The 26,839-nt window shown below is 39.0% G+C and overlaps 1 protein-coding gene across 2 annotated transcripts in view; it reads right to left on the bottom strand.

Annotated features, from left to right (window-relative positions):
- Positions 1-26,839, bottom strand: part of hectd4 (HECT domain containing E3 ubiquitin protein ligase 4) — a 110,773-nt gene that overhangs the window by 41,875 nt on the left and 42,059 nt on the right. For both annotated transcript variants that reach the window (XM_087262271.1, XM_087262272.1), the window contains exons 31-52: positions 25,823-25,967; positions 22,675-22,841; positions 22,224-22,370; positions 21,590-21,774; positions 19,564-19,717; positions 19,100-19,380; positions 17,406-17,595; positions 16,842-16,923; positions 14,566-14,768; positions 12,722-12,857; positions 12,366-12,548; positions 10,970-11,134; positions 9,656-9,825; positions 8,831-8,946; positions 6,413-6,516; positions 5,428-5,589; positions 5,074-5,222; positions 4,913-4,992; positions 4,504-4,667; positions 1,927-2,164; positions 1,546-1,682; positions 1,327-1,453 (exon numbers count right to left, since the gene is read on the bottom strand). In XM_087262271.1, the coding sequence (XP_087118397.1) occupies positions 1,327-1,453; positions 1,546-1,682; positions 1,927-2,164; positions 4,504-4,667; positions 4,913-4,992; positions 5,074-5,222; positions 5,428-5,589; positions 6,413-6,516; positions 8,831-8,946; positions 9,656-9,825; positions 10,970-11,134; positions 12,366-12,548; positions 12,722-12,857; positions 14,566-14,768; positions 16,842-16,923; positions 17,406-17,595; positions 19,100-19,380; positions 19,564-19,717; positions 21,590-21,774; positions 22,224-22,370; positions 22,675-22,841; positions 25,823-25,967 (3,485 nt within the window). The remainder of the gene's footprint in view (positions 1-1,326; positions 1,454-1,545; positions 1,683-1,926; positions 2,165-4,503; positions 4,668-4,912; positions 4,993-5,073; positions 5,223-5,427; positions 5,590-6,412; positions 6,517-8,830; positions 8,947-9,655; positions 9,826-10,969; positions 11,135-12,365; positions 12,549-12,721; positions 12,858-14,565; positions 14,769-16,841; positions 16,924-17,405; positions 17,596-19,099; positions 19,381-19,563; positions 19,718-21,589; positions 21,775-22,223; positions 22,371-22,674; positions 22,842-25,822; positions 25,968-26,839) is intronic.

Here is a 26,839-nt window from a genome sequence, read left to right as displayed (position 1 = left end):
GGCAACGCCTGACGTCACCCATTCAATGTGAATAGGAAGCGTTGACGCCCCGTGTGAATGTGGCGTTAGGACTTGCTCAACTTTTCAATCGGCGACAGAAGCTTCAGCCAATCAGATCGCTGTATGCAAATACACCAGCTAGACAGTGGCCTATTGCTGACTGAATTTCATTGGCTGACGCTGCTATGACGATCGCTTCAGCTCTAACTTCAGACACGCCTTCAGTCAAGCGTTGACGCTGAATCCCCGTGTGAATGGGGCGTTACTCATTAAGTACTTTAAAGTTTGCTAAAGCGTATGCAGGCTATGCAGTTGTATACAGTATAGTATTCAACATTTGAAGGGGATCAAAAACTATTTTCAAAATTGTCCTGAGACAAAAATGGGTGTTGCTCAGTTGTAGGAAAACCTTTATAAAAGGTTTTGATTCACTTCAAATATTAGTGATTAACAGTTTTATTGATTCTCAGGCAGGTTTCAGCATGGCATACAGAATACAACTCTGAAAAGAATCAACATTTTGTTTTTGTTTTTTTGCCCTATTATAGACCCACCCCAAACTAATCCCCAACTACTACTTTAAGGTTCTGGTTGGCTATCAGTAAATATAATTAAGGCCTCTATCTTATATAATGAAGAAAGAATTAAAATAAAATACAATAAAAATTAAATGAAACAAATGAATGGGTAAGTTTAGTCAATAACATATCAAATTTACACTGTTGACATCAGTATATATCTCATACATTTATTACTGTTCCATTCCCGAACAGTTTAAGCACTTGGACCATTTTTTAAAGTATAGGTTTGGCTTGTCCATTTGCTTATAAGACATTTTTTCAAATGCGGCCACTCTAGCAAGTTCTACTGCCCATTCTTGGAAGGAAGGGGCCTCCTCTGATTTCCAGCTCCTAAGAATTATTTGTCTGCCAATCAGTAAGCTGGTTTGGACCCAAAATGTTATGTTTTTATCTTTTATTTCATTGTCTGTCCAACTACCTAGTATAAACAGTCTAGGGCATAGTGAAATGCGAAAGTCTAAAACCGAGCAAATGTGTTCATGAACACAGAAATCCTGAATCTTTGTACAAGACCATAGAGCATGAACTAAATCACCATCCTCGATCTCACATCTCCAACAATAAGGTGTATTTTTTAACCCGAGCTTAAACAGTCTGAAAGGAGTCCAATAGAAACGAGGAGTCCAATAGTCACTTCAAATTTTGACTACTGTACATTTGAATATACTGACAGACCGCCTGAATGAATGAATACATGAATCAGCTTTAGCTATTGAAATATGGACATTAATAAACAGTTATTCACCGAGCTGCAGCGCTCCCTTGATCTGATCCAGGCCAGATTTCCTCTCCGCCTCGTTCCTGAACCGCCGGCGAATGGTGGGAAACACTTTAGTTTCCCACGCTTTCACTAGCAGGGCGTAATGATCCTCCTTTACGAACACAAGAGAAAGCAAGAGTTGACTTCTTTAAAAAGCAGTTTGACGTGTGTGTATAATTGTAGCAGATGATCTAGTCATGATACCCGGGGAATGTCTTCATCATCCTCATCATCGCTCTCGTCATCAGCGATGGGTGGCGGATGAGCGTTCGGTCCCGACACCACCAGATTCTCATAGCTCAGCTCTACCTTGTAGTGGCAAGAAGCATCGCTGTTGTATTCTGGGAAGGAAAGCAAATTGATAGAAAGGTTTTGCCTAAAGGTTACATTAACTTTAAATCTGCTTATCCTTCAGCTCAAACGCACTAGCAAATAAATGCAGAACTAAATAGTCGTAGTCCTGTACTTTATAACCAGATTATACCTATTACAACTCCAGGAAAACAACAGGATCACTCAGGGTCCAATAGGCGGACCTAATTCTCATGACGGGGTCTTTATTTCTCGTGACACCGGCCTACTCACGCTGTTGTGCTGTGACGACGGCAGCGATGCGACAAGGAGGCCCGTGGGAGCCGGAGTCAGACGCCACACTGGTGCCCGCATCATTATCGCTGTCGGAGGCCATGGCGAAGGGCAGAGCCTCGAAGTTAGCACTGATCTCCTCTGACAGATCCATGCAGAGATCAGCAGCGTTTCTGTGAGCCTGGCCTTCAGCGTACGCAAACAACCGGCAGCCGAAGTTGGCGTGAATCTTCGTATTCTGAAAACACACAAGAAACATTCACATTAATAAACAAGGCTGAAGGTGATATAAAGAAACCGGTGAACAATTATAAAATACTTAATCTCTTAGAGCTGAGCAATATATCGATTCAGCATCCATATCGTAATGTGCGAATATGCAATAGTCAAATCGTAGAATCTGCAACTGAGTTGTGATTATAATTAACCAGGAAACACATTTTTTAAGGTATGTGACTGTAAGGGCCCTATCATACACCCGGCGCAGTGTGGCGCAAGGTGCAGCGCAATAGTCTTTTAATACTTTAAGCTCGGCGCAAGGGTCATTTTGAGGCGTTGCGCTACGCTGTTTAAATAGCAAATGCATTTGCGCTCATATGTGCGCCCATAGGCGTTCTGCTCTAAAAAAGCAGGCGTGTTTTGTTGCGTTGCTATCTTGAGAAACTGTAAATAGTCTGATCTTTAGACCAGAACAAAGTCTGTCTATTGACTGGCGCAAAGTGTGTCTGGCTTACACACTAAACACAAGATGCAATACGCAAATATCTTTACATATAAAAAAGATATAATATATTAAGGATGTATATAATAAGGATATATGTAGGATATAAATATATAGGATTAAAATAATACAAAACATATTATTTTCTAGTCTACATGAATTTAAAAATCACTGCCTTCATACTTTCTTCATCTCGGGAGGCTTTTTCTGTTCATTCAATTTGCTTTTGTATAATGTTATTATTATTAGCAGTATTATTTAATATATTTATATTTGTTTTATTAAAAACAAGCTTAGATTTGTCCACCTGTCAGGTTTTAGACCATATGGGGAAAGGTAGGTGTATTTGGAAATAACTCAGTATTTTGACCAAACTTTGTTATTATTGTTCATTTATTCGTTTGCTGGAAATTAGAACTGAATTTAGAAATAGTTTTGAAACAAATCTTTGCGTTTAACAAACTAAATTAATTATTTACAGGCTAATTGATGTCTGTGTGGTAAGGTTTCCCTATCCACGAGAGCAAAAGCGAAAGTGAACTTACTTTACGTCATGTTAATAGCAATGCGCTTATGGTGTGACGCAGCTGGCTCTTAAAGGGAATGGGAGATGAGACTCTGATTGGTTTATTCTCAAAACACACCTATAACTCATTAAGAAAATAAACTCAACCCTTTTAGACTATGCGCCACGGCGAAAAGCGGATTTTCCCGTACTTAAATTAGCAAAAATGTGTTCTGACACGCCCTGAAAGCATTTGCGCCCTGCGTTAAGTGATCTGTGCATGGACCGTCTCAAATAGAGCCCTAAGATTTTAAAATAATTTAAACAGGATATACGCAGGAATCCTAAAGATTTCAATTCCTTTTTAAAACTTTTTACAGACCTTCTCAGAATATTTAAGACCTCATCGACACTTCAAGTTCTAGTCAGTATCAAACCTTTAACTTAATAAACAGTTGTTAATAAACACTTAAATAAATCAATGCACCACAACTGTGCAACAGAGCTCAGATAAGCTCGGAAGATACAAAGCTTGAAAGAATAAATGACGTGGTTGTTTTCAGCATCTGTTTAAACTTGTCTTTCTCCAACCAGGAGTACACAAACATTTTCCCATTTTGTCGCCTGTTTCGCTTTCGCTGCATGTGGCGACACATCATGCCGCGAATTACGTCAAATCACTCAAACGGAGATGCTTGGCTGGACGCGCCCCAGCCCCAACCAATCGCAAGGATCGAGCACATCGTTGTTAATATTAGGAGGAAAATAAATATATTTATGGAGTCAAACACTTTGGACAAGGCTTGAACAAAATTTAAGACCTTGTAAAATTGCAATTTAGACTTCTTAATACTATTTAAGGGCCTTAATTTTTTCATAATTGATTTATCAACCTCTAATACTCTTTAAGAGCCCGTGGACACCCTGTTAAACTATTTGGGCACAATTAAATTTTAAATTTGTAGCTTAAACAAAATTAATTGTATTACAATGAAGCCTATACAGTGTTATTTTACATCTCATTACATTGTTTGACTACCTTACATTGTTATTTAACGTCTTTCCTCAACACTGTTAGAATATCCACAAAATTATATTTGTATCTTTGTTCTCTTTTATTCATTTATGCTTGCAATTTCTTTATTATACTTGATATCAAACACACTCTCTACACACTCCCTACAAAATGATCACAATGGAAAATGGTGAATTCTTCCCGAATAGTTATTTAAATCATCTTATGAAATTACCTTAATATCGCAATATATATCGCAGAAAACTAAAAACTAACTGAATATTCAATTATTCTACAAATACAAACATTTTGTGTATTTGTGACGTGTCTGCAAACCTTCTTCTGGATGTGAACGACGGGCCACATGCCTCCAGCCACATCCTCTAGGTAGGGAGCGAGTCGCTGACCGCAGTAGGTGAAGTACACTCTTCCTTTGGGAGGCTGACCGGGTGGAGGAGGAGTGCCTTCCAGACGCTCCCAGCCGATGCCGGCTACATCACCTGCAGAAACACACACACACACACACACACACACACACAGAGGAAACATTACTACTGCATCAAATCAATAAAGGAAAATCCTTAAAAAAGCCTAAAAATTTAGGAGGAACATGCTGTACATGCTGGTGTTTGTTTTGGCGCACACTAGCTTATAGATATCCTAAAACTAACAATACTCCGATACTAACATCTAAAAAACTTAATTTTAATTTCATAAAACCTTCACAGCTAAACTCAAGTCTCACCAGGAAGCAGAGCCACGTCGAGCCTCACACTTTTCCACTGCAGTAAACTGGAGCCGTTGTAGTGAACCGCCCGGCCATTACTGAAGACCACAGAAGAAGAAGATACGAGTTATGAGAATACAAGAGGAACTCAAATAACAGTGAATGTTATCAGTCAGTACTTGTGAAACAGGCAGGTCCCGACGGGATTGGTCCAGGCTCCGTCTCTCTTCTCCGCCTCCGGGGAAAATCCAAAGGACACTATTGGACCGCTGTCGTCCTCCGAGTCTCCGAACGAAACGATCTCGATCTCCCAGTAAAAAGACGGAGCCTGGAAATCAGAAACAGAATTAATGAGACTAATCTTGGAGTTGGTAAGTTTGACCATCTCTCCCTCCCCCATGCTTTTCTTGCTTGATGTTAATCGCATTTTATAATTAGCTTTGGGAAATAACTAATAGCACATTTCATTAGGTAAAACAGTTATATTCTGTAAAACACTGGATTAGTTTGATTAATAACAGTGTTACAGTCACCTGAATGGGCACGGGTGAAGTGGCGTAGATGAAGGTTCCTCTGGGAAGGCCTCCGCCTGCACTCGGATCAGCCAGAAACGTCACCGACGTCAAGTGCGAGGAAAACATACAGGCCCGAACCGGAGGGAAGACTCGAGACGGGCACCACGTGATCTCCTTCGGCTGAACAAACAGAGAAAAACGTGTTCACAAATGATCACATGCTGTCAGATTCGTACAGAGCCAATCAGAAGTGCTTCATGTCAGACAATAGATGAGTGATGTTGACATTCAAGCCCATATATGGCAAGCTTTAAGGGAACAAACCACTTATTTTAGGGAAAAAGGCTCATTTAACATTAAAACAATTGAGTTTTACAACTTTTTAATCCATTCAGCCAATCTCCAGGTCTGATGGGAGCATTTTTAGCTTAGCTTAGCATAGATCATTGAATCAGATTAGACCGTTAGCATCTCACTCAAAAAAAAAAAAACCCAAAAAAAGTTGTAACAATTTTCCTAAATAAAACTTGACTCTTCTGTAGTTTATGAACGACCTCTGATAAAAAAGTTGAATGAAAAGTTTCTATTTTAGGACTGATATGGCTAGGATCTACTTCCAAGTAGGTTTAAAGATAAAGGTTTATAGATGTGGTACATTATTATTAATATGCCAGAATGAGAGTATAGTTGCTAGTCATATCAGCCTAGAAATGAACTTTTTATTTTCTGATTGTCTCAGTATGCAACTACAGAAGAGTTAAGCTTTAAATAGGAAAATTATCAAAAATCTAGATGCTAACGGTCTAATCCGATTCAATGATCTATGCTAAGCTAAGCTAAAAGTGCTCCAGCCAGACCCGAAGATCGGCTGAATGGATTTAGTAGTGGTAAAACTCAACTGTTTAACTGTAGGGGAGCTGTAAAATGAGCCTCTTTCTGAAAAAGTGTAGTGTTTATTTACTCATTAACAACCCAGATGGTATATATGCAGCACTAATCTCACCTGCCGTTGGTCAGTTTGCACAGGCGGTGGTGGAGGACGAGCACAGTCTCGATAAAGCATGCGCAGACGCTCACACTGAGCCTCCACCATCACCAAACGCTCTCCTGAAAACATTCACACAAAACACAGATCACATTTAACTGGACGCAAAAGACTTGGAATAAATCACATCAGTTTGATGGAAGAATGTGAAGGATTATTGCATGAAAAAGGCATGAAAGAGGCATGGACATTCTTCAAAACATTTTTAAACAGACATACATATTTTGTCATGACTCTCCATGTCCACCAGATGCCACTGTAGTTCGGCAGCACACTCTCAGCGAACTACAGTGGCTTAAGAACTACATATCCATACATTCCTTCACGCACACACCCGGTTTTCCATATATACTGATATACAATCACAGCTGTCTCTGTTTACCGTTGATTTCCTGCACTATATATTCAGCCATTCAATCTCTGTTCGTGAGTTCGTCGTTCGTTCTTGTTGGTATGTGTTCCTGAGTCCAGTTTTGTATCCTGTCTTAGTTGCTAAGTCTAGTTCTAGTTTAATCTGTTTGAGGGCCTTGTTTGTTTGTTTATTTTGTCACTTTGATTTTTGGTCTGTCACTGTACAAATTTCACATTAAAACTGCACTTGGATCCTACACCTGTTTTTGTTCCTGTTTCGATCCGCCAAACGTGACATATTTAAAGACATTTACATAAGTACTGTATATTCTGTTGAAATGTATTTATTTCAGGTTTAGCTTTAGCTCATTTAAAAATGAAAATATTATCATTTTATGCATTTATTCAACAGAACAAATGAATGAATACATGCAAAAAAAAAACTTTAATTGCATGCAAAGAAATTTACCATGCTAAACAATAGTTCAAGACGTAATGCAATCAATTTATTAATATCATTAACCTATATTATCAAGCTTTTTTTTTTTTTTTAACTTTGCATATTTACATACTATTATAGCACTTATTTCTGGTTATAAATTTTTATATACATATGTATTTAGATTTATTTTTTTGTTCAATTTTAGTAATGCTTCATGTCTTTATTTCGGTTAGCTACAACAGTAACTTAAGTATAAGGAACATTTCTAGTTTTAATTTTTTAGTAAAGCTATTTAATACATAAATTATACATATATTTATTTAGTATTTAATAATGTTTAGAATTAGCTTTTATTTTTTTTTATGTTCAGTTATCAAGTTTTAGTCATTTTATTGAGAAATAGACCTAATATTAGGGCTGCTCGATTATGGGAAAAATCATAATCATGATTATTTTGGTCATAATTGTAATCACGATTATTCAAAACGATTATCAGTTGAAGTCAAAATTATTCGTTTTCCTGTGAATTTATTTTTATATATAAATATTTCCCAAATGATGTTTAAGAGGATTTTCTTTACAGTATTTCCTATAATATCTTTTCTTCTGGAGAAAGTCTTATTTGTTTTATTTCAGCTAGAATAAAAGCAGGTTTAAATATTTTGAAACATATTTTAATAGCTCAATATTATTAGCACCTTTAAGCTATATATATGTATATATATATGTATATGTGTGTGTGTGTATATATATGTATGTGTGTATATATATGTATGTGTGTATATATATATATATATATATATATATATATATATATATATATATATGTATGTTTGATTGTGTGCACGTGTCTTTTGATTCTCAACTTGTTAGTTTATTACACAAATGAGGGTTAATATGAATAATCACTAAACACCGCGCTCTGACACAAATGTGCATGTATTTGACCATTAAAGCGCTCACATTAAGATCGCGTTAGATGTGTTTGTGCTCTGCAGTCCGAGGCTAAGCGCAGCGCGCGCACACACACACTACCTATCCGAGGCTAAGCATGGCGCACACACACACACAACAGCACGTGCCCTTTTGCGCTTTTAAAAATATGAATGATGCGCATCCCGTGCTGCAAAAGTTACACTACAGAACATGCTTTCAGTCATTTTCACGTGGAACTGAGCTTTGCAGAGGCAAAGAGTTTTCACAAGTGTACAACTGGAAAGGGGCGGTATGTGATGCAATAATCCTTTATCTCGATTAAGGGTTTTTCATAATCGTTAAAAGCCAAAATCGAAATCGGATTTTCGATTAATTGCACAGCCCAACCTAATATTTATTTTTTTATTATCTACATTTAAACAAAAACATTTTCCAATAATAATTAGAAAAAAATATATACATTTATGTAAAGCATTATTTTACATCACACATGTTTTTTCTATGAGCATCACAGTTTTTGGATGTAGTAAAAGGGATGTTTCACCAGTATCAGGCGTCATGTGGTTTAAGCATCCATTTTTTTTGTCATATGGCTTATACATGCATTTTTTTATATGGTTATGCATGCTTTCTTTGCATTGACTCACCAGGACTGCACTCTTGAGCGATGAGGTTGAGCACCTCCACGGCTGCAGGACACTGCTGGATAAACTCCTCACAGAAAGAGCTGTCCTCCAGCAGCTGCGCCATCACCAGACACGCTCTGATACACACACACAATTAATATCCCATAAATGCTCGTTCACACCAAACACGATAAGGATAAATACATGTGTAAACACAAGCAAACAATAATGATGTTTATTTTCAGATGATGCTTTTAATTGTGCATTATCCCTTGTAACCAGCAGGTGTCCTCAGTGTGCTGCTAGTGCTCTGAAAGTGATTCTAATAATGTCATTCGTATCTTTATGGTTGTAGCTGTGGTCTGACTCTGAACTATGCTATTCTTTAACACTGTGAACCACTTTTACAACTACATCTATATTGCTATCTTGCCAGGTGTAAACAGGCCTTTAATTTGATCCAAATTGTGGTGTTTAGGTGACTGTCGCTTTAAATTCAAATGAGATTGTGCTCTTTTCAAAAGAAGGTGGAGCTACAACTGCCTGTGTCAGCATAGTGGCAGATTCTAACATCTTATGCTAATGAGAGAGACACGGTCACTAGTGGGCGGGGCTTTCCCCCTCTGATGACACGTACAAAGGGAGAATGTCAATCAAAATGTTCCTGAAGACTGATTTCATCAAGTCTGATTAAAAAAAAATAAAATGACTACATTTTCATCATTAGAATCTGCTTATATTCACAAACAACTGAGTTTAAACTTTGATTTTGCATAATAGCTCCCCTTTTAGACTAACATACTGATAATAACATCTAAAAACACTTGATTTTAATTAGAGTCTGACCTGGTTCTGATCTCGGCCAGCAGACGCACCACTGCCATCACAGGACTGGAGCCGTCTCCAGACGCCGGCAGAGACGTGTGTATGGACAGACTGCCCTCCTGCGGCAGCAACATGGACTGAACGGCCTGAACAACCTTCTCTGTGATGGAAAGCTTGTGCAGCGGCAGAGCCTGAACACACACAGACGGACAGGTTGGTGTCGAAGTAATAAAATAGATCATTATTTTGTTAATGTTTTGGCAAATAAAGGTACAAAATCAAATCATAGACCTTTAATAACTAACTCAAACATCACAAATATGGATTTTAATGCAAAATAAAACAATTTTTTTAATATTATTTTTTTTAAAGCAAAATAGTTTAGATTGATAAACATTTTTCTTAACTTTTTTTTTTAGTTTTTAATCAGAAACAGATTTTATTGCTAGTTTATATTAGTTGACAAAAAAAAGATTTATGTACTTTACACATTTTTTACAATCTTTACACAATTTGGGGGTGTATTAACCCACTACTGGGTCAAATATGAACCAAACAATTAAAACAACTGGATTAAAAATAATAATAATAATAATGAAAACAAGAGGCACAATAAAAACATAATTTATGATGCTTTTCTGCTTTAAATATATATATATAGGTAAAGTCTGAAGTCCAGGTCGCTGGTTTGATCCTGGTCATTTGGCATTTCTGTGTGGAGTTTGCATGTACTCCCCATGTTGACGTGGGTTTCCTCCGGGTGCTCCTGTTTTCCCCCACAGTCCAAACACATGCACTATAGGGGAATTGAATGAGCTAAATTGGCCATAGCATATGTGTGTGTGAATTAGTGTATGGGTGTTTCCCAGTGATGGGTTGCAGCTAGAAGGGCATCCACTGCGTACAAAATATGCTAGATAAATTGGCGGTTCATTCTGCTGTGGCAACCCCTGATTAATAAAGGGACTAAGCTGAAAAATGAATGACTGAATGAAAGTCATGTTTACCATGATAAATACCTGATAAACTGTAGTAATCAAGCAATAAACTCCTGATGTTTGATCATTTTGAGACTCGAATGTTATTTTTGTAAACTGAAACCCAAACTAATGCATTTAGTTCTGCTTGCATTTCTTTCTGTGAGGTAAATTCAATGATAAGTAAACAGGGTTGATACTCTTTATCAAAATCCCAAAACTACAGCTCACCCCCACATTTAGACCGCCCTCTAAACAACGGCACAAACATTTTAAAATAATAAAGACAGCCTTGATTTATTTGAAGTATCATTGACACGTCAGATTAGTCGTGATCGTCCAGAAGAGTGTGTATTACCTCTGAGCGCGGCGTGCACAGGCGTGATATGGGCACCGTCAGGATATCAGATGCTTTGCTGGAGCGCCGATACTCGCAGGATGGAAACTTGACGGTGGCGATGCCCTCCTGCTCATTAATGGATATAACCACACCGACACTGTCCAACACACCTTTACCAACCACCTGACAGAGAGAACAGCAACACACACAAACACTTCAGACAGACATTCATGATTTAGCATTTATTACACTCCATCTGCTAAGCTGTGTACACAGGTTGAACTAAATACTCAAATTAGTAGGATACTAGTATTCAGCTTAAAGTACAATTGAGTTAATTAGGCAAGTCATTAGACCACAGTGGTTAGTTCTGTAGACAATTTATTTCTTAACTATTAATTTTTTCATAATAATTCTTAGATTATATTAGCCAAACTAAAATAATTATTTATTAAATAATATCATAAAATATATAAATAATATTAATACTTAATACGACTGTATGCGATACATACAATGAAGGATAAGAAATTGTAGATTAAATGCAGATTAATTGCAGAATAAAAGCATGAATAAATAAAAAAGCAAAAGCACACGCATGAAATAAATTGTTTATTTAAAAAGATATTAAATTAATTAAGCTAACTCGTTAATTAATTAAAGTTAATTTAATTAAATGGAATTAAATAGAAATAAATACATATTTAAATAAATATATATAATTAAATAGATCAATAAACAAACCAATTAAAATAAATAAATAAAATGCCATTAATAAATAAAATTAATAAATTAATTACATTATAATAAAATTAATTATTATAATAAAATAAAATTAATTAATTAATTACACAAACAAACAAATAAAAAGGCTAAAACAAATACTTTTATAACCAATTTTTGATCCGGATCCGGATCCAGCACCTCTGAAATCTGATCCGGCACCTGATTTTTTATCAATCCCCCTCCTCCCCCGTCCAGTGTTCACTTTTACTTTCTTCCTTGACTTCCCAACCCTCTTTACTTTCATCCTTCGTCCACATCACCCCTCCGCCATCCAACACGTTGGCGTTTCTGTGTGGAGTTTGCATGTTCTCTCTGTGTTGGGGTGGGTTTCTTCCGGGTGCTCTGGTTTGCCCCACAGTCCAAACACATGCGCTATAGGGCAATTGATGAACTAAATTGGCCGTAGTGTGTGCGTAAATGAGTGTGTGGGTGTTTCCCAGTACTGGGTTGCAGCTAGAAGGGCATCCGCTGTGTAAAACACATGCTGGATAAGTTGGCGGTTCATTCCGCTGTGGCGGAAGCTACACCGAAGGAAAATGAATGAATGAAATGATTCGAGAGATCCTGAAAGTGAAAATCCTAACTTCTCCAGTTGTATGCGGCGCTGTGTTGTTAATGAATGCGTCACCTGCACTTCAGATCCAATCTTGATGGTCTCCTTGAATCCGCCGAGCGCACAGAGAGCCGCCACCGCCTGTCGACCAATGGCCTGCAGCTTGGACAACTTCCTGCCGCTGCTGTTTCCGCTCTCCAGAATACTCTCAGCAAACTTCCCCAGCTGAGGGATGAACATCAGAGCTCTGGACAACACCTGACAGAGACAGAGAGAGAGAGATTTTGGATTTAATTACGGTTATATAACCATCTGAAATAGTGCTACTGTATTTACATTAATTCATTTGCAAAAGAATAATTCAATTCAATTCAAGTTTATTTGTATAGCGCTTTCCACAACAATTAATGTTGATAAAGGCTTGAGCTGACCTTTTCTGCAGTGCTTGTCCAGATCTGAGCAGTGTTGGACTCGGGGGCCGTCAGGAGGCTGTGCAGCAGAGCGATGACCTCTGCTGCCATACTGTTGGCTACGTGACCACTGATGAACGGACGCACCGGGTCAGACCTGTGTGTGTCAGAGAGAAACACTGGGTGTGAATGACTTTACTGCATATAGAGGGCTTCAACTAGTCAATTTTAAAACTTCTTAAATGACAAGGAATTTTTCACAGTGTTTCCTATACTATGTATTCTCCTGGAGAAAGTCTTATTTGTTTCATTTCGATTAGAATAAAAGCAGTTTGTAATTGTTTTAAACCCATTTTAAGCTTAATATTAAAATAGGGATGCACCGATATGGATTTTTTGGCCGATACCGATAACCGATAATTCTTCAGACTTGGAGGTCGATAGCCGATATATATAGGCCGATAATTATAAATATTTCAAAATGTTATATTTTTATACAGCAAACTTCATAAAAGATGAAACTCCGCTCTTTTGAACTGAATAGCCTACACTCAAAGCAAAAAAGCTATGATTTCAAAATTGCAAGGTGATTATATAGACCTATATTCACGATTTCACACAAATCAGCATGCAAAAAATACATTATTATTTTATTTTCTTCATAGCAAATTAACATGCAACTTGACTGTTGCATAAAATTAAAAAAGTTAAATAACAAAATGAGATTTAATCAACAAGCCAACGGTGCACCTAGGCTCTCCACTGTTGATCTGTGAAGGCTCAAGATCTATGTGTGTGTGAAGGCTGTCAGATCTATGTTTGTGTGCGCGCGCACAGAGAAAGCTCTCACACGCGCTTGTTATAATCAGTATAAATATTCCGATCAAACTGAATACAATCTTACATCAACAACACATGGGAAGTAACGCGTTGATAATAACAAATAATTATATTAGATTAAAAACCTTCTGTAAAGTGTTTGTTTAGCGCGTCAAGTGTGCAGGTCAGTTTGGTGTGTGTGTATGTGTGTGTGAAGCGAAGAGGGAGAGACAGAAAAGAGGAGCACATTTTTCGCAATGAGACCAAGTTAACTTACACAGGTCCTAATTCATTCTCCGGCTGCAACTAAAAGAATTAACCCCGAAATTAATATTATTCGGCCCTGGAGTAATAAGTAAATCTCCCTGCTATCTCTAACACAACAAAGAGACAGAGCAGGAAAGGCTTTCATATGTAATATTTTTTCCTGAGGCGATTTGAAGCAAAATACACAATGGCACTCAATCAAACATATCAACAATGATAAGGATAATGGTTACTTACTGAGTTATTAACACACAGCAATACCACGTGAGGAAAGGACGGACTTTGAAGGAATAATCAGTGTGAGGGGAGCTTCATGACCAAGTCTGAACATGTTCCGCCCACGCGTGTGCGGCAACAACTACGTAATTTATCGGCTTAAAGATACCGGCCTAATTTAGACATCGGATCGATAATGATAATCCTAAAAATAGCATTTATCGGCCAATAACGATATGGCCTCCGATATATCGTGCATCCCTAATATTTAAGCAATTTTTTTTTTGGATTGTCTCCAGAACAAACCACTGTTATACAATGACTTGCCTAATTACCCTAACTTTACCCTAATTACCCTAGTGAAGCCTTTAAATGTCACTTTAAGCTGAATACTAGTGTCTTGAAGAATATCTAGTCTAATATTATGTGCTGTCATCATGACAAAAAATATACAGGCGGCTAATAATTCCAACTTCAGCTATATTTCTCATTGCTCTTAACCCAAACATCTCAGGGAGGAAACCAAACAATATTCAGCTGAAGACCAAGTATCTCCCACTTACCGGGCGAGCTCAGCGTTCCTCTCTCGACACACCGTGGACTGAGCGCTTTTCTTCTTGTCTCCTGTAGAGGTCGCTCCTGAGTTCTCCTGAGCGCTGCTTTCGATGGGCGGACCCACACTCACAATGAGCCCCGACTGAGCCCATTTATTGGCTTTCCTGAGAGCAGCGGACGCCTCTTCAGTGATGACCTCACAGCAGCCGCTCTGCACAAACACCTCATTCAACTCATTCTGAATGTCCTTTAAAAACCACCAACTATAAACACTAGTGAAAAATTAATTATTAACAGAGTATGAAAATACAATCATTACATACATTATAGAAGTGCTTATAAGTCAGGAATGCAGCATTCGTAGCTGTATATACAGTGCATCCGGAAAATGTTCAGCTTCACTTTTTCCACATATGTTTATGCTACAGTCTTATTCCAAAACTGATTGATTTCCTCAACATTCTGCACACAATCCCCCATAATGACAAAGTGAAGAAAGAGTTTTTGAAATTGTTGCACATTTATTAAAATAAAAACCCTGTAAAATCTCATGTTCATCATTATTCACAGCCTTTGGCGTGAAGCTCTACATTGAGCTCAGGTGCGTTCTGTTTCCACTGATCATTCTTGAGATGCTTCAGCAGCTTCTTAGGAGTTCACCTGTGCTCAATTCAGCTGATTGGACATGATCTGAAAAGGCTACACCTGTCTATATAAGGGCCCAGGGTTGACAGTGCATGACAAAGCACAAACCAAGCATGAATCATCTGTAGACCTCCGAGACAGGATTGTCTTGAGGCACAAGGCTGGGGAAGGTTACAGAAACATTTCTGCTGCTCTGAAAGTTCCAATGAGCACAGCGGCCTCCATCATCCGCAAGTGGAAGATGTTTGGAACTTCAGGACTCTTCCTAGAGCTGGCCGGCCATCTAAGCTGAGTGATCGGGGGAGAAGGGCCTTACTCAGGCAGGTGATTAATAACCCGATGGTCACTCTGTCTGAGCTCCAGAGCTCTTCTGTGGAGAGAGGAGAACCTTACAGAAGGACAACCATCTGTGCAGCAATCCACCAATCAGGCCTGTATGGTAGAGCAGCCAGACGGTAGACACTCCCCGCCTGGAGTTTGCCATCTGAAGGACTCTCATACCATCAGAAACTAAACTCTCTGCTCTGATGAGACTCAAACTGAACTGTTTGGAGTGAACGCCAGGCGTTACGTTTGGAGAAAAGCAGGCAATGCTGATCCCCAGGCTAACAGCATCCCTACAGTGCAGCATGGGGGTGTTGGCATCATGCTGTGGGGATGTGTTTCAGCAGCAGGACCTGGAAGACTAGTCAGGATAGAGGGAAAGATGAATGCAGCGATGTACAGAGACCTCCTGAATGAAGACCTGCACAAGAGTGCTCTCCACCTCAGACTGAGGCGACGCTTCATCTTCCAGCAGGACAATGAACCAAAGAACACCACCAAAATATCAATGGAGTTGCTTCAGGATGACTCGGTGAATGTCTTTGAGTGGCCCAGCCAGAGCCCAGACCTAAATCCTATTGAACATCTCTGGAGGGATCTGAAAATGGCTGTACACCGTCGCTTCCCATCCAACCTCATAGAGCTTGAGAGCTACTGCAAAGAGGAACAGGCAAACATTCCCAAAGACAGGTGTGCAGAGCTTGTGGCGTCATATTCAAGAAGACTTGAGGCTGTAATCACTGACAAAAGTGCATCAACAAAGTATTGAGGAAACGCTGTGAATACTGAAGTACATGTGATTTTACAGCTTTTTTATTTTCTAATAAACTTGCAACAATTTCAAAAACTCTTTGTCATTATGGGGGATTGTGTGTAGAATGTTGGGGATATTAATGAATTGAATCTATTTGGGAATAAGGCTGTAACATAAACAAATGTGGAAAAAGTGAAGCGCTATCAATACTTTCCGGATGCACTGTGTAAACGGCTTACTAACATTTATTCATGTACAGTAATGCTTGACAGATAATGAATTAACTATTTGATAATGCTTAATAAATAAGTCATAGCGTGTAATTATAGTGCTACCAAAAACACAACCAAGTTAAGGACATTTTAAATGATATAAATAAATTAGGCTTTTTATATCTTTAACTTATGTTTTCTGAGATCGCAAGAATGAGCTTATGATTAAACGTTTGACCACAGTGACAATTCCGTGCGACTGCCACAAGGGGGAGAATGCCATGTGCAGTCCAAAGGCGGCTTACAGCTTTTACTTCATAAAAAACAGTGAATGCCGATCAGATCTAACCTTGGTCATGTCTCGATCCATCTTCACCACCTTCTCCATGTTGGCTCCAGTGCCGAGACGAAACGGTCGACCCTCTGAGCTGCTGCAAGGTGACGTAAAATACAAATCAACCATAGCAGCTTCAGACACAGCACTAAATGGGACCTATTATGCAGGTTTAAACACAGCCGTGTAGAAACAGTGTGTGAATATGAACAGCTTCTATTTTATAATTTAATTTTTTATAATCACACTTGAATAAGCCCCGCCCACTAGAGACCATCTCATTAGCATTAGATGTTAGTCTTGGTTTTGAGTTTGCCACGATGCTGAGGCATTTGTAGCTCCGCCCTCTTTTGAAAATCTCATTTGCATTTAAAGCGACAGTCACCAAAACGCCACAATCAGGGTCAAATCCTAAAAGGGTCAGTTTCAGAGAGTTATTACCATTATCTGTGTGGTATTTTGAGCTGAAACTTCACACACACACACACTAGGGACTTTAGAGAATTAGTTTACATCTTGTATAAAGGGGCATAATAGGTCCTCTCTAAATGTGGCTGTGGTCGTATTGCCTGTGTTTACCTGAGCAGAGGCTGCAGCACCTCGTGCGACGACTGGTCTTCTCTCTTATGGATGAATATGGAGAGTTTTCCGTCCACCGCTTCGCCCTCCTCGCTGGCATCTCTGTCGGTCTTAGAGCTGCTCTTGGGACAGGCTCGGCTCAGACTGGTGTCCGGCTCAGAGGCGCTGGGAGAGAGCAACGTCTGACAGCCTGAGAGTGGACATTATACAACATTAAAGCATGTCAATAAAAATGTTAAGTAGACAGCATGTTATTGATATGATTCTGTTCACAATTTGATCCACTATTATTAAAGGTACGATAAATAATCATCATTATGAAGTATTAAAGTGCATGTGAATTGACTTGGGGGCACTTAATATTGAACAATTCTACTGTATAAACACATATTATTTAATATGTTCGCATTTTTAAGTATATAAAGTTTATTTATAAGTAGCAAGTAAATGCAAAACGAATATGAACAATATATGTGAACAAAAACCCCTGTGAGAATTTTTCTAATTCACAGGCGATTTATTAATATTAATATGTATTAATGCAATGACTTAATGCAATTCAATATAATTGTTAACAAAATATTGACTTGTATTTAGATATTTTGGGGTTAGAAAGAGTTTAAAGAAACTATTACTTTAGCAAGGATTGATGTAACTAATCAAAGGCAACATTAATTTACATAATAAAAACAGAGTTTTTATTTCATTTGAATTATCACCCTTTTCTCTTTTAAATAATTAAAAATTTCACAGTATTATTGTCAACCCAGGCTCATTGTGGAAACGTAGCCCCGCGGATCGCAAAATATGCCCCGGGAGGTACGTATTTGTGCAGTTTTTGTTTTCGCGAATTCGCGAGAGGCTGCTGTGCCGTGCTTTTTCGCATCTTGAACGCCTCTCGGGAGCTGCGCTGTTCTCGTGCGAAAAGCCGCTGTTGAGCGACCGTCTGTCCGACTGACTGACTGAATGACTGAGCGATCGACTGGCCAATTGGCTGATTGGCCGACCCAGCCACCCCCCTCCTCCTTCTTCCCTAAACCCAAGCGACGATTTACAAAAGCTGTCCAGAAAAAAAAATGCAAAAGCGCTCGTCTGATTTTGACAGAGTTTTCAGATTTGGCCGCATTCTCGCCCCGTCACAAACTCGTTCGCATTTATTTTTTGGATTCTGTTTGTCATCTTAGCTGATTTCTGAAACCGCTCTTCCCTGGACCCGAACTCGGTCGTCGCCGCGGCCGGCTTCTCCTCCTTTGGGCCTCCGCTCCACCAGCGAAACACGACGAGCTAAGCGGACAAACTGGTTGCGGCGGGAAAGCCCTCCACACGGAGGTGAGTGAGCCGTCACAGCCGGTGAGCGAGCACGAAGAAGAGGAGCGGCGTCACACCGCCCCGTAGCGTTTGCTCGAAAAAAACAAATGCGGCCATACGTACACCCAAGCCACGTAAATCGCGATCTCCAGAAACGTCCGCGTGGCTACATTTTCAGAATGAGCTTGGGTTGATTATTGTTTTTATTATTATTTTAGTTTTGGTTAAAACAAATTACAGCCTTGATGAGTCTAACAGACGCCTTTACAAAAAAGTAAATAAATAAATAACTTACTGACACCGAATTTTTAAGAGTCCTGTACTGCAGCCTTTATAACTGCAATACTTCATACACACTTGGTTTTAACTATTACTGCCTCTCATACCTGGCACCACATAGTCGGCCAGTTTGGCGAGCAGCAGAGATGCGATGCGGAAGGCAGGGTCGCTGGCGTCCTGCTGCTCGGCGTCCAGTGCGTTTGTGGAGTAGCTCCAGGACGGCAGCGCTACATTTCCACAATCCTCCACACTCATGAGGGGCAGCGCGGCGCGGCACAGCTGCAGGATGATCAGCACCAGTTTGGGCGACGGTCGCTGGTCCAGAAGCAGAGACAGCAGCTTGGACACACAGGCAGGCTGGCTCAGGATGGTCTTGCCTATGTGACTCCTGCATAGAGAAATTAAGATTTATCTGTGGACACTATTCAGAAGACTGTGAAAAGATATAATCCACTGAAAATCTTATATCTGCATGCATTTAGTAATTAACTTTAACGAAGTAACTAACTTAAAATGGCTAACCCTAACCCTATTCTTCATGTCTGTATGTCAACAGCGGAGAAGGTTTTACCTGGACAGATCGTTGAGTAAACTGAGCACATCCTGCAGCGCATCATTTCCTGCCGCCTGGTTTCCACAGCAGTCTGTCGCTCGAGCCAGATGATTGGTCAGAAGGCTGGACACCTGTCGAGCCAACCCTGAATGCACTGCGTCTGTGGAGCCTCCTGTTCAACAACAGCACTGGCATCAGTTGAAGTTTAACGGGTTCACAGATTACTTCTACAACCGTAAAACATCTCATCCTTGCTTTGCCATAATATAATTAATGTCAATGATAAACAGCCAATCAAAGTGCATTTAACCCATTTAATCCCAAATTTCATTATTGTATAAAAAATTCATATATCAAAATATACAGTGGAGGACAAAATTATGAACATATTGTTAATTATTACCCTCCTATATTATTAACCTCCTAAATTATTAACCTCCTAAATTTTTAAATAATTTTTTCAAGTAATTATGCTGGCTTGTGTATCTTTTCCAACTGATCCGACTTTCGGTTCTCCGAAAAACATCCCGGGACCGTCAAAAAAATCCCATAGACTTAACATTGGACCAAACTTTGTGACCTCATAACTCTGTGCCAGACTGTCACACAGACTTCTAACTGGGCTCATTTAACTCAGACTACCTAACTGCCAATAACTGATGAGCTTTTAACTTTTTGGCCACGCCCTAGCAACCACTTTTGGACCCTAGAAACTGTCCCATAGACTTCCATTCAAAAGACTCTCATTGACTTAACATGGGATCAAACTTTGTGAGTTCATAACTCTGCATCAGACTGTCTTACACACTAATGGTTGAGCTCATTTAACTCAGACTACCAAACTACCAATACCTGGTGAGCTTTTAACTTTCAAGCCACACCATAACAACCAGATACTGCACCCTAGCAACAACTGTCCCATAGACTGCCATTGCAAAAGACTGTCAATGACTTAACATTAGATCTAACTTTGTGACCTTAAAACTATCTATCTATCTATCTATCTATCTATCTATCTATCTATCTACCTACCTACCTACCTACCTACCTACCTACCTACCTACCTACCTACCTATCTATCTATCTATCTATCTATCTATCTATCTATCTATCTATCTATCTATCTATCTATCTATCTATCTATCTATCTATCTATCTATCTATCTATCTATCTATCTATCTATCTATCTATCTATCTATCTATCTATCTATCCTTTTTCAAACTGCTTTAATCTATCTATCTATCTATCTATCTATCTGTCTGTCTGTCTGTCTGTCTGTCTGTCTGTCTGTCTGTCTGTCTGTCTGTCTGTCTGTCTGTCTGTCTGTCTATCTATCTATCTATCTATCTATCTATCTATCTATCTATCCTTTTTCAAACTGCTTTAATCTATCTATCTATCTATCTATCTATCTATCTATCTATCTATCTATCTATCTATCTATCTGTCTGTCTGTCTGTCTGTCTGTCTGTCTGTCTGTCTGTCTGTCTGTCTGTCTGTCTGTCTGTCTGTCTGTCTGTCTGTCTGTCTGTCTGTCTGTCTATCTATCTATCTATCTACCATCAGGCTCAAACTTTAAGAATCTAGTTATCAAGTAATGTTTAACAAAGCAAGGACATTTTTCACAATATATTTCACTCTATTTTTTTTTCTGGAAAAGAAGTTTTATTTCTTTTAGTTTAGCTGGATTAAAAAAATATAAAAACTGCTACGGTCAATATTATTAGCCCCCTTAGGATTTTTTTTGGAGCATTTCTACAGAACAAACCACTGTTGTCCAATGACCAATTCTCCTAACTTGCCTAGTTAAGCATTTAAATTGCCCCTTAAACTGATCTTGCAAAATTATAGTAAAATATTACACACTGTCATCATGAGAAAGACATTTAATACACATAAATGAAATTAGAAAATCATTATTGGCACTATTATGTGTAAAAAAAACCTTCCCACTATTAAACACCACTTGAGAAATTTTTTTAAAATAGTACAAGTTTCACCGGAGAGCTGAAATTTCAGCATATGGCCTTCCCGTCCCTCACCTTCGACTTTCTCCCACTCAATGCAGCGGTTGGCCAGCACCTGAAACGCAGCCCAGGCCATGGTGGCCACTTTCTGCTTTTTGGTTTGCTTCTCGTTGGAGCTGCAGTCTCTCTGACTGCTCAGACTGCAGAGGCGATCCATGAGCTGAACCAGACCGCTGCGCACCAGACACTGCTCCTCACTCCTGCGGAGAACAACACATGAGAATCAACAAATGGCCTACCACTCAAGTATGTATCACATATGGATCTCAACTAACTACACGATTGCTAGAAATGAAGGTTCTATATAGCAGGGGTGTCAAACTCAATTCCTGGAGGGCCGAAGCCCTGCACAGTTTAGTTCCAGCCCTGCTCCAACACACTTACCTGTAGGTTTCAAACAAGCCTGAAGGACTCAATTAGTTTGATCAGGTGTGTTTAATTAGGGTTGGAACTAAACTGTGCAGAGCTGCGGCCCTTTTGGAACTGAGTTTGACACCTGTGCTATATAGCATGAATGCGAGTAGTGTGAATGGAATTGGGATGTTCTCCATCTTCCACTAGTCATTATCATGTGACCCACTGCACCAGTGTCAGCTATGTCTCTTCCCTCCCGTTCATGAATTCTCCCGTGTTGCATCATTGTGCTTGCCTGGTGTAGGGGATGGTGCAGAGCAGGCCGATGCTGTTGGCACAGGCGATGGGGTATCGGGCACACAGAGACACCACTGACGTCATGGTCTCTCCAAACGCCTCCTGCACCTGCTCCATCATCCCACCACAGGTGAGCTCCTCCACCCTTCAAACACACACACACACGCACGCATCGACAATATGAGCATCTGCCAGTCTAGCTGTATTGCATTAAAATATCACACACATGATTAGACTATGAGTGTTTTTCTAAGTTACACTTAGATTGCATTTATTTAATAAAAAAATACAGTAATATCATAAAAGATTTGACCTATGTGAAACAGAAATTAGACATGCCTTTAGACGGGTCACTTTAGATGCGCTGTATTCAAATAAAAGCATGCATTTCCTCACAGTGAGCCCTATAGTGAATGCTGATTTGTGATGTTGTGGTGGTGTAAGAGTACCTGGGTCCCCCCTGCAGGACCATAGTGACGGGTCCGACCAGATGAGTGACTCCACCGACGCGGACGGCAGCGGTCAGCAGCTCCCGCATGTGAACCAGAGCCTGTTTGCGTGTTCGTCCTCTTCTCCAGCGCGTCTGAGCTGCGGACAGAAAACTGCTGCTCGACACCTGCAGACGGAGACTCATTTCAGTGAAGAACATGGATAACTTACTCATCCCTAAGGCCGCGCTTTTTTCCTTAATGTATAGTATGTCTAAAGCAGGGATACAATCAGCCAGCACAGTCGTCTCTCCAGAGTAAAAGCTTTTGTTTACCTGGAAGAGTTCATTGGCATTTTCCTGCACGTGAATTCTGACCAATCAATAAGCAGTTTAGGAAATATGTTCAACAACATCTGGCCAATGAGAGATGTGGGTTTTGTCAGATGACTGCATTTTGGTTCGTTTCAACTGGTTCGGACCAAATCCAGCAGTGTGGTGTGAAAACGACCCAAAGACGGCAGAAGATGCAACAATGTATCATTTATTGCCCTTGATCTAGACCAAATGAAGCGAACTACAGATGTGAAAGCAGCCTTACATTGTGATCTATTTTTCAATGAAATATTCTTTGTTTATTCATTATTAAAGATCATTTGTTTATCGTTTTCTAAACCTAATACCTCAAGTCTCCTCTTTTGCTCTTGGGTTCATCTGTTGAGGAGTATGCTCAGCCGCTCAAGAGACCAAAAGACCCGGGTTCAGTCCTCACTAAAAGCAGCACGTTACAGAACGCTGTGCTTCCATCCAAAGATGTCAATTAGATTTATGTGCAAAACTGGAGTATTGCTCAACACATTTGCGAAGAGAAACAAAGGAGAACAAAATAATCACTACCTGATAAACTGGCGCCAAATATCAGACAGAGAAGTGTAGTTTAGTGTGTTGGGAGAAGCCACTGTGGTGCTTTTACTTCTCTAATTAATGAGTGGCGCCTCAGAAGATGAAACACAATAGTCCCTTTCAAAAAAAAAAAAAGCGCGTGCACGTCTAGAACGTGCTGACGTGAGACGTCTGCTTCAGCCAATCAGAACAGTCAGACGCATTCACGTCCGCACGGTTTATGTAAAGCCTTTGAATATTTTACCAGACACCTTTAGCTGCTAGATGTTAGTCAGTAAGGGTGTCACAATTTCGATTTTTAATCGAAATCGATTGAAATTTATGCTCAACTTCAATTATCGAATCAAAAAATAGAATCGTCGATGCTGCCACGCCCCCATGTCACGTTAGCTTGGCTTGCCAAGCGGGAAAAAATGGTGGTAATTATGTGTGTAACTTACCTTTATTCATTAGCCCCTTTCACACATACAGACCTTTCCAGAAAATTGCCGGCAATTTTCCGGAAAGGTTGTATGTGTGAACAGGTCCTTTTTTGAAAATACCGGTAAATTCGTTCTGGCTATTTTCCGGAAAGAGAAGTTGTAACATTACCGGCAATTTGCCGGAATGCTGCGCTGTGTGAATGCAGAAGGAAGATTGCCGTAATAAGCGCGTGCACGTCTAGAACGTGCTGACGTGAGACGTCTGCTTTAGCCAATCACAACAGTCAGACGCATTCACGTCCGCGCGGTTTATGAGAATAAAAGCCTTTGAATATTTTTCCAGACACATTTAGCTGCTAGAAGTTAGTCAGATCACGTTTATATGTTCTTCTTAATGCCAACTGTGTAAATAATCATCGATGAGATGCTTATGATAAGCCGTTGTTTGTTTACCTTCAAGCTTTGCATGCGCCTATGAGCGCCTGCACACGCACATATTATGAACATCTCGACATGAGAAAGTGATCCTGCGAAAGTTGTTCACAATATTGATCATCCACAGAGTTTGTAATTTACTCAAATGTTTACAAATACAAGCGCAGCCGTTTAAAGCTCATTTGTGGTGAATGATGTCAGAATTTACCGGTATTTTGGAATGGATGTGTGAATGCTCTTTTCCGGAAAATTTCCGTAACGTCCTCGCCTGTGTGAACAGCGCTTTTTTCAATATACCGGTAAAGTTGTTCCGGAAATTTTCCAGATATTTACCGGTATCACTGTGTGAAAGGGGCTATTTACTGTATGATTTGTTTATGGGTAAAGCAAAGACCATGCAGGTCAGGAAGTTTAAACGGTAGGCTACAAATAATTAATTCATCATTAATTAATTAATTATTCATAATCGAAAATTGAATCAAATCGTGACTTTAGAATCGAAAATGTAATCGAATCGAGGATTTGGAGGATCGTGACAGCCGTATTAGTCAGATGACATTTATATGTTTTTTTCTTAATGCCAACGGTGTTAATAATTATCGATAATATGCTTATGACAGGCCGTTGTTTGTTTACCTTCAAGCTCACCAGCTGTGTGCCCATGAAGCAGCTGGTGAGCCAGCACACACACACAAACACATCATGAACATCTCGACATGCGAAAGTGTGTCTCTATATGTTTTCATCGAAGTTGTTCACAACACTGATCCATCCAGAGTTTGTAATGTAGTCAAACGTTTACAAATACAAGCGCAGCCGTTTAGAGCTCATTTCTGGTTAATGATGTCAGAATTTACCGCTATTTTGGAATGGATGTGTGAATGCTCCTTTCCGGAAAAATTCCGTAACGTCCTCGCCTGTGTGAACAGCACTAATGAATGCAATGCGGTGCTTTTGGAGGCACGAGCCGCTCTTTGGGAGCTCCAACATATGCTCAAGACAGTTCTGAAGGAATAATAATAATACTGAAGCACTGTAATGATGGATGGACTTTAGCTGAGGGATTTTAGAAAGAGCAAAACAACATTTCAGATGTTTTACAATGTGCTGAAAAAAAACTGCTTTGAATATTCTGAATATACAGATCATATAGTGAATATGATCTGTTAAAACTAAAATCACATCACTTTTTTGAAGCACGTGCGGGAATATATTCATTAATGTGTTTCCATCATAGTTTATATGCATTCTTATCGGATAAAAAGTTCCTCCTACTTATATGTGAGTGTATGCTTTATGTGCGTTTTCAAAATGTATGCACATCTTGGCTTTCCCTTTACACCTTTTCCTATGCGATATTGCAAAATGCACATGAATTAGGTGGTTGGAGGCATTGCTGTGATATCTTACGGTTTGGTCAGGAGTGGTTCCTATAAAGGCGAACAGTTGTCCCAGCAGCACACTGTACGTGGGTTTATCTTTACTGTCTTCAATCACCAATGACTGCAGGAGTGTAAATGAGCTGCTCCGGTGGCTGGAGGGGTGCTGCCGCCTCCTACAAAGCACACACACAGACATATTACAGCCATTATAGTATACTGTAAAATCAGATTTGAGCATAAATCTGATGCAATTATTTGACAACAATTAGAATATTTTATCACAAATAAATCGCTGCAATTAACTGTATTGTTATGCACAAAATTCAATGATGAATTCAAAAGTAGTGTACTATTACGCACTTTGATATTAAATTAACTGGTTTATGAACAATAAAGAGCAATAACATATGTTTTGCAAATGCTGTTTTAAAGAAACAGAGGATATATTGTGTATGATTTTGCAAAAAAAATGGCAGAGGAGGAAATATTTTGAACATAAATAAGTGCATTGCAATGTAAATTTATAAATAGAAGCAAAACCAAAAAAATGGTTATATATATATATGAAAAACTATTTAATCACAGCATTAAAACTACCATGGGTCATTTTTGAGCCACAAATGATACCAAATACCTCACAACTAGTGCTCCCTCATCTCAGCAACACAGTTTTGATTGTTTTAGGAAATCAAAATTTGAATGACTTATGCAAATTATTCTGGCAGATATTACAATATTTTATGCTTGAAAATAATGTCAAAACACATTTAACACATAAACAAAGTTATGAATGCATAAAAAATCTAATAATAAATAAATTCATGAAATTCAATTAAATGTACAAACAGATTTTTACTTTTACTGATTTTTATAATTAATTTATTTTCAAATGTATTTATTAAAAGCATTACTAAAATCAGCTTCAATAATAATAATAATAATAATAATAATAATAATAATAATAATAAGTTAAAAGTATAGTTAAAAGTGTAGTTAAACTATACTTTAATAATATATAAGTATACTTTAATATGTAAGTATAGTT

The sequence above is a fragment of the Danio rerio genome, chromosome 7 (assembly GCF_052040795.2).
Source record: "Danio rerio strain M-AB ecotype USA chromosome 7, GRCz13ab, whole genome shotgun sequence".
Taxonomy (NCBI): Eukaryota; Metazoa; Chordata; class Actinopteri; order Cypriniformes; family Danionidae; genus Danio; species Danio rerio.
This window is presented reverse-complemented; position numbering and strand designations above follow the sequence as displayed.